At 45.1% G+C, this 8,966-nt stretch overlaps 1 protein-coding gene across 2 annotated transcripts; it reads right to left on the bottom strand.

Annotated features, from left to right (window-relative positions):
* Window positions 1-5,072: 5,072 nt before the first annotated feature.
* LOC139372594 (UPF0500 protein C1orf216 homolog) lies at window positions 5,073-8,043 on the bottom strand. Of its 2 annotated transcripts, none has more exons than XM_071112342.1 (2): window positions 7,949-8,043; window positions 5,073-6,842 (listed from the first exon to the last, which is right to left on the bottom strand). In XM_071112342.1, the coding sequence occupies exon 2, from the start codon at window positions 6,737-6,739 to the stop codon at window positions 5,642-5,644; it is 1,098 nt and encodes a 365-aa protein (XP_070968443.1). In that variant the 5' UTR covers window positions 6,740-6,842; window positions 7,949-8,043; the 3' UTR covers window positions 5,073-5,641. The 2 variants fall into 2 exon arrangements, with proteins under 2 accessions (XP_070968443.1, XP_070968442.1); XM_071112341.1 differs by lacking the exon at window positions 7,949-8,043 and adding an exon at window positions 7,797-7,942.
* Window positions 8,044-8,966: the final 923 nt, after the last annotated feature.

Genomic DNA, 8,966 nt, shown 5'->3' with positions numbered 1-8,966 from the left:
GCAAACCATTTGAGGGAATAGCCTACACTGGTTAAAGCCCCCATTTCACCATACTAAAAAAAAACAATAAATATGCTTGTCTTTTTGTAAACACTGAAAGATAAAAACAGTCTGGAAGATGAGGCTGTGGCTGTGAGGCTCAAGCATTTTGACATGGTTGAATTTACTGAGATAAGATTCTTGATCTTCACACACAGATTTTTCTTTGTGAATTTAGACAACATTCGCATGGATTTGTGAGATAGCCTAATTGGCCGCGTAGGCTAGACTGTAACCTGTTTTATTTGATAAGTTACTGCAATATTGCAAGAACAATTTCACACTAACCAACAGACTGGCCTATGATGTGGTGGATCATGATTTAGAAATCTGGGGCTTGAATAGAAGTGTCGAGGGAATAGACAGAGTTATTGTGTTAAGACTTTGTTTAACCTTGCCTTCTTAGATTTTGGCATTCAATTATAGGTCCTGAAGAAATGCGAGGTCGGTATCAGTGGCACCGCTTATCGGTTTAATCCACAATTTCATGGCGCTGAGGCGGGATGGGTAGTGGCCCCCGCTTGCTTTTGTTGATGGGATGTCACCGTTTAGTGGTCCCTTTCGTATCTAAACCGGGAGAGGACGTCGAGGGAACCTGGGCACGAGAGACCACTTCATCTCAAGGGGGTGAAAGAGAGCAAGTTAAATGGAAGTGACAAGCTCTGAAAAAAATCCTGCCGGCAGCTGCGCGCATTCGACATAGCCAGCTCCCCTACCGTCGCCGGCCGCACGACCCCCGTGCCTGGCACACACACCTGCCGCTCCTAGAAGCGCTTTCACCGACAGCCACATAATCCATGGGCGTGTCGCGGAGGGGCTGCACTCAATGTGCTCTTGTGAAAACCCCTTATGCGTGAAAAAGCCCCCTTCCTCCATCTATTGTCCGACACAGTTTTATGGGACAACATTGGGCCTTATGAGGTTTCGGGATTTACATGGGACTTTATAGAAGGGTATAATCATTTCAATCAGAGAACGAATAAAGGTTTTAACACGCTGTTTTCATATTTATTAGCTGGTTAATGCAGCCGAGGCAGCTGAACCTTATACCCCGGACCCCACCAAAAATGCTCTCAGTCTCAGACCCCCACATTCAGAATGTCCCGGCGAACCCCCAGAGGACCCCTCAGACTTGGACACGCAGTCAGGGAAATTATCAGTGATACAGGACTTCAGAAGGCCTAATATTTCCACGGACATGTCAGCAAATTGAAATATAGGCCTATAGGCGCACTGTATCGGCCTAGGTTCATTTGTGGTCCCAATCAGGGTCATCCTTTTATGTCAGCCAACAGGTTTGTTAAATCTGATATGTTAAAATAGGCCTACAGTGACGTGCATTCAGATGATGATGCATTCGTCAGGATGAATGGTGACTTCGTTGAATTAGGCCATTTTATGTTCAACATAAAAACAAATACAGGCCTCGATGAATTATGCATTCATGAGGAAATCTGTCAATAAGGCCTCTTGTCTAAATGGCGGTTTACTTTATGGAGAATAACATTGTTATTATTATTATTATTAGGCATAGCCTACATTTCAATAGCAACTTTACAATATGCCTTTGGACTTCTGATACATTTGACCTTTATACATTTTCAACATCTTATTAAAATCAAATTAGAAATGTGTGGATTAATTCATTTTCATGTCATGCAAAGAGCACTTCCCATTCTCTACATGAGGACATATGTATCTTGTCCATCCCTGACTCTCCTTGGCATTTCTAAAGCACTCCATCAACATTTTTGTTAAGGCTCTCTGCACAATTTCTATCCTCACAGAACTGTAAAGGTTATGATGATATAGCCTAGTTGTGCTTTCTGTTGTAACGCCACAGCCCTCCAGTTGTACCGAAGGTAGTTTGAGCATTCGCTAAGCATTTCCAATTTAGGCAATTCAGGAAGTGGTTTGATATTCAGTTCATTAATTAAAATGTGCCTAGTATTTCTATGAGGATCTTTTCCAGTCATTCATTTATATATATATATGAATGACTGGAAAAGATCCTCATATATATATATATATATATATATATATATATATATATATATATATATATATATCAGTATCCACAACAGCGAATTAGAATTAAATGAATATATATATATATATATATATATATATAAACTTTGTATAATTGTACTTTATATATATCTATATATAAAGTAAAATTATACAAAGTCTGGCTGGAAATGAACCAATAATTTGTTTTATTTTCAATGGGAAACAAAGAAAAAGCCCAGCACTCAAACCACCCACACAATGTCATACTCAAGAAGGATGTATGGATCTATCTATCTATCTATCTATCTATCTATCTATCTATCTATCTATCTATCTATCTATCTATCTATCTATCTATCTATCTATCTATCTATCTATCTATCTATCTATCTATCTATCTATCTATCTATCTATCTATCTATCTATCTTCTGCTGTATGTTTGCTCTTTCTCTTTTGGCCACAGGTCTTTCTCTCCAGTTCATCATACACAGGCCGCGGGCCGCAGCCCTCTGCCCTCCCTCCCCCAATCCCCCACCACCCCCTTTCTGTCAAAGCTGATTGTTTCCACGCCAACAGAGTGCTGGGGGCTAGCACACTGTCACACTACATCAGGCAGAGGGAAGAAAGGGAGAGAAAGAAGAGAGGGACGAGAGAGTCTGCTCTATGGACTCATCCGACAGCACTGGGTAGTAGGAGCCTGTATGTCCAACTCACAAAACACAGGGGTTGAACTGAAGCTACTGTACTTCATTGGATCATACAGAAGAGTGCCCCCTTGTGTTCTTCACACGCTATTTAATTTTATTTAAAAAAGTGACCCGCTATGTGATGAATAGGCGCCCTCTGGTGGACTAAAACATATTTTCTTATTTCACTCGATTTTATAGGCCTACTCTAGGATACCAAAGATTTGTACAACTATCACTCATTGTTCTATCTGTGAGGATACTGTGTCATGGTGGGTTAAGCTTGTTGTCATTGTCATGTGAAAAAGACATGACGGAGTGATGGGGGAAAAAACACTTCAACAAAAGGCAAATCATTGAAAATCACCATCGTTATGGCACTATTACGCATAGGATGGACTAGCCTGATCTGGACGGTGATCGATCAATGCATGATTTACACAATTACAGGTGGTAGGCTAAATCAAGGCAATATCATTGATACAAAATATAATTCATGACAATGGTAAGCGTTTTAGGCAGAACTCCACTGCTATTGAAATCCACGTTACCCACGAATGCGCGCACGGAGTGGCAAAGTTGCCAGATGTCTACACAATATCCCCAAAAGTCTAAACTGTAAATTCCATACAGTCCATTTTTTTTAGTTTAATGAGCAGGTGAATTGTTGTTTCGCAAATATCTCAGAGAAACACTTGAAACCGAATTGGGTGACAGGAGCCACAGCTGTGTGCACCCCTCTCTCTCGCCCGCGATAATTTGGGAGAAAACGCCTCAAACAGCGTTGCTAACGTTATCTTCGCTCGTTTTAACCGACAAAATTAGCAGTTCTGCTCGAGGAGAGAGACGGTGCGGCATCCCGCAGCCCCCCCCGTGCGTCTGCTTCTCCCCGGGCGGGGTGCTCTTTCACCGGTGTCGCTGTTCGCGCCCAGCAGGGCCCCCGTCACACATGCCTCGTGTCCCGCCGTGCGGCGAACCTATTATACAGTGTCGCTAAAACGAAGAGATGTGTTCAGGGTGAGGGCACGGTGTTTAACGTGAGACACTACGCAGAATACCGATTTGAGTTAGAATGTGCATCCAATAAAACTTTGTTCCTTACAGAGAGAGACACAATATAAACATTTGCTTGAATTGGCCCTTTGTGGAGTTGAGGCCAATTAATGTGAAGATACTGCTCTTTTGCTTGGTAGGGCAGAATATGTAACAAGCCCGAATAAAATGACAATCGCATCTCATTTCATAGGCTATAGGAAAATGGGTAACGTTTCCCTTCGCATTTTAACTTCACTGTAAATACATAGCCTAATTACATAATGGTGATTGTATATCCTCAAAATGGGGTTTTGTTCTCCCCGTGTACTGTTTCTCTGCGCTTTTTGGAAACGGTGTTTGTACACAGGACAATAACAGAACAAACAAACGTGTTGGCTGGTTATCCCAGACGCTTCCCCGTTTGATGCCCTACATACATCCCGCTTAAAAGCCAATAAACAACAGATAAATATGTTAATTCTCTCACACTTTCACTGTCATGCCTGCGTCCAGGAGAGGCGATAAGCTTTAGAACATAAGCCTGAGCGCCCGGAGTTCGGAGGCATAAACGAGGATTATCACAAACTTGCCCCGGGGTTTGGCTCATACTGCGTGACTGGACCGGAGGCTGCTCACCGGGCCGGATAGGACCACCGGGCCCTGGGGCGCAAACTGACAGATTCCCCGGGGGACTGGACTCTGCAGGACCAGCTCAACTCAGACTGCAGATTAGGTGGCGAAGGCTGGTATCTCTGGGAGCACACACACAGACACACACAGTACGGCTAGACGTTCCCTGCCCGCGGCGACGAGAGACGCAGTAACCATGCCTATAAAGATTGATGCATGTTCCTCACAGGGCTATCACACCCCCAACAGAACACACTCATGATGAGGCGATACAAACGAACTTTGTGCTGTTGATAAAGAGACGATTGTAGTAAAATTATCATGGACCAGAGGCTGCAATTTATATATTTAAACAACGAATACAAAGAGGCTTTAACGGTTATATTAGTGCTTTATGAAAAGGATCAATTCCTTCATCTCAAATTGAAGATCAACATAATTCGCAAATAATTATCTCAAACGAAGGCCTATATCTTAGGTTTAGCATGTCTTCGATATAAACAATCTGACATTGCCTACTTGTTCTCATATTCTGCTAATCCACACCTTTCTGTGTACACCGACCTAACGTTGATGTTGGCTTTATACTGTGCGATGAGTGCAAATAGACTAGTAAAATCCCAACATCTTCTTCATAACTTTATACATTATTAACTCACAATACACGAATATCTCTAAAACAATTTTATTATGTCACTGGAGAAGACAAACATGATATACATATAATAAAAATAAAAAAAACAATTCGCCTCATATGTTGTATTTGGAATATTTTGGGATTATACCACAGTTACAGAGACAAATAAAACAGTACATTCTACACTTAGATAGAACATTTGAAGATACAGGCATATATTAAACTTCATATAATATGTTATATATTTCCATAGTTTGGCAGGGTTAGGGTGACAAAAGTCATCCTGGCTCTCAAGAAGAAAGGTGCCTTGGATATATTTGGATCTCAACACAGGGTAGGACCCCAACAAATCAAAAACAAACTGCATTACCAACGTATTAAAACACCACATTAGAGTAAAATCTCAGAGGATGCTTGGAGATTGTCTAGTTTCGGGAAAAGTAAAGTCTAGGACACAATAAGCACAATAACCATGGCCAAGGCAACAATGCCTTTGTATTCCCCTTCAGCGACTGGCCGGTCTCTGCTGGTGACCACTTCCTGGTGACCACTTCCTCTGCTGGTGACCACTTCCTGTTGGGGCCTCTGCGCTTCCTTCCTGCTCTACGATTGGCTGGCTGTGGCAGTTGCAGTGGTGGCAGCGCCCATGCGCAGCAGCTCCTTCCTGTGGTCGAGGATGACGTCAAAGCTGGACTGGAGGCGGTTCTGCTGCTCCTGGACACGGCCCTGCAGGCTGCGGACCCAGCGGATCAGAGCCAGCCTGCGGTACATGGTGAGCTGGGCCTGGTGCTTCTCCATCTCCTGGGCCTTGAAACGCTCGCGGTCCCTCAGGGTCCACACGGCGTCCTCCAGCTCAGGCAGCTCGCCGCAGTCCGTGTCCGAATCCGACAACGCTTCTCCGTCAAGCAGACTGTTCCCTGTTCTCAGAGGCTTGCTGCTCCTTTTCCTCTCCATTTTGTCATCCCACTTCCTGGTCAAAGAGGGGGTAAGGGGGCCTGCTGGGGCGGCAGGGGTCTCCTGGTTGCCCCCCTGGTGGTGATCAGGCTTGGGCTCCCCCACACCGATGCGGTCCCACCCTCCCATGCCAGCCCCTTCGCCTCCACTCTCCATGTTGAGAGAGGACAGGCTACCACCGGACCTGTAGCTGAACTCAAAGTCTGAGTCGCTGTTGCCCCATTCCTCTGGGTCCTCCACTTCCACCTCCTCCTCCTCCTCCGCCTCCTCTTCCACCACCACTCCCTGTTTCATGACACCTCCCCCCAGGCCTTGTTTCTCCTTCTCGTCATCGCTCATCCTCCCCATCTCCTCCTCCATCTTGCCCTCCTCCGCACCATCCGGGGGCACTCTTCCGTACCCATCGTCCCCACTCTCAATCTCAGGCAGGGACTCCAGGGGGCTCCAGCAGGGCAGGCGGGAGAGCGGGGACAGGGGCCCCGGACCGTAGTGGTTGGAGGAGGAGGGAAGGTGGGGCTGGTCGCGGCCCAATGGGCCCAGGTTACGAGGACGCACCTGGTTGCGATTCTCGTCTCCCCCCGTCATGACGTCATCGTCTTGACCCAGGAAGTTGAAGTTGCCGTCCTTCTCGCCTTGCTTCCTTTTGCCCCCCTGCTGCTGGCTGTTGTTGCTGAGGATCCTCAGTGGGGAGGAGGTGCCTCCCTGGCCTCGGTACTGGGGGTTTATGGGTCTGTCCTGGTGGAGCATTCTTCTTGCTGGGGATTCAATTCTCCGTGAATGAGATTCAAGTCTTCTTGACCGAGACTCAATTCTTGTTGAAGATTCACTTCTTGATCTTGACTGAGAGTCACTGTTTAGAAAAGCAGAGAGAGAAAAGGGAATAAGATATGGAAGTTAATTAAGGCAATTGTTTCAAGGTTAATCCTTCACTATATATCAGATAAATCTAGACTCATTTCTCTGATACAGTCCAGTACGGTGCTGCATAACTCACAAGTTTGATATTAGCCTACAAACAGTTAATCTTCTAGCCATCGCTGCCATTCCGTCTCGTTCTAATATATTAAATCGTAGCTGCTCCGTGCATCCAATTGCACTCCACTTAGGCCTATATTACCATCAAATATTTACATGTCTCCTCAGAATGGAAATTTCACTAATCCTTACTTCGGGGTACTGCCACTCATTCTCCGCTCTGTCTCATGATGCGCAGGCACGTGGTGCTGAAGGACAGCGACTAACGTTCCGGGGTTGCGACTGGCACTGACGTAAATATGGCACTGGCACTGACGTAAATATTGGCGCTCGATTGGTGAGGATCAAGTTATCAAGTAAGGTCGACATTGGGTGATGTGATATAACATATCAATATTGTGCTTTATATTCGTTTGAGGTTCGTGCAATAGCCCAACAATAAAACTCCCATCCTTCTTGTAGCCTATGTTTCGGCTAGGCTATAAAAGCTGTCAACTACAGGATGTTCTTTATGCACCATTAATTACGTCTTCTTAGACTTGTAACAGTCAGAAGTGAAATACCATAAAATTCCTTTAAATTATTTAAGCAGATACAAAATGAAGATGTGCGATTTGACAGGAACGAACGACGACGCCCGATGAAAGCATATGCTTATAGCTTATCATAACACAAATCATTAGAATAGCCTACCTACACAATGCTGTTTGAGAAAAATAGATGACAAAAAAGAAACGGTTTTATTAAATTAATATAAAAGATGAATTAATCTCCATTGTGCGTCACGTAATAGCCCAGACCTAGTTCATCAGCAGCGCTATCAGCTCACCCCATATCCTTGTTCTCCTCGCTCGTCCGCAGCGATAGCCTCGCTTCCACTTATACAAAACAACCTTTACAATTCCTTATTTCATTCGCTGATTACACAATCATTCGGATTGACAAATGTGTGAATCGATACATAAGAGGGCCTTGTCTTACCGTATGCTAGTAAAGTGCTTCGTAGAGGAAGTAGATTGGGAGCCCTCCCTATTTCCCCCTCCTCTGGTCGACCCTCCTATGTGATGTTTATCTGCGACTACCCCCCCCCCCCCTCCTCTCTCGCTCTCTCGTCCACTCTTTCTAGCACTCTGATAGAACGGACTACCCAATGACTCACTTCCGAAACTGGGCAAGGACGGTAGAACGGGAAAATGCAGAGAGGTGAGCAGAAAGTAGAGTGCAGCAGAAATTACATTGAAATGTCTCACCATATCCTTGTTTTTTTAAAGGGAAAGTACGACCAGAAAAGTATATACCACAAACGAATATTTGTTTAGGCTACTCAAATGTAACTAACCTATAACACGTTCTCATAATTTTGCCAAGGGAGACAGACTGCCATTTGTTGCATTAAACTGGTGACTGTATCTGTCGGTATTAGATTAGAGAGAACGCCTGTGTTGAGTGCGAGTGTGTTTTCGGGTAGGAGGTGTGGCACATCAGACAGACTTTGCAAGTATACTCCCTCCCCATCTCCTGTCGCTTGCGGCAGAAGAGCAGAAGAGCCCCCCCCCCCCCCCCCCCCCCCTCCCCCAACCCCCCCTTAACCCCTTTCCACTTCAACAACATCCCCATTCAAGTGCTGCACCTCCAGGCTGTCCCCTCCTCCCCATCGTTCAATAGTAGCCTAAGCACATGAAAAATACATCAAACACAGCGGCCGCCCGCGGCCTCATCACATGCAAAATCATCTCCATCTTCCAAAACCGAACACAGAACCGTGGAGCAGGACACCGATATAGAGAAACAGATAGCAACAGGGCCAGAAAATAGAAACATTGAGAGACAGAGAGAGAGAAACAGAGCATGCTTTTGCGGTGCATGTGGACCAAATGTTCACACGAAGGGTCATCCGCGAGGTCCCTCGGGGCGCTAAATAAATATTGTGCGTCGGTTATTGCGCAACCGAGGCAACTCATAAGCACCCATCTCACAACACAGGCATTGAATAAAAAGA

The sequence above is a fragment of the Oncorhynchus clarkii genome, chromosome 18, assembly GCF_045791955.1.
Source record: "Oncorhynchus clarkii lewisi isolate Uvic-CL-2024 chromosome 18, UVic_Ocla_1.0, whole genome shotgun sequence".
In the NCBI taxonomy this organism is placed as follows: domain Eukaryota; kingdom Metazoa; phylum Chordata; class Actinopteri; order Salmoniformes; family Salmonidae; genus Oncorhynchus; species Oncorhynchus clarkii.
This window is presented reverse-complemented; position numbering and strand designations above follow the sequence as displayed.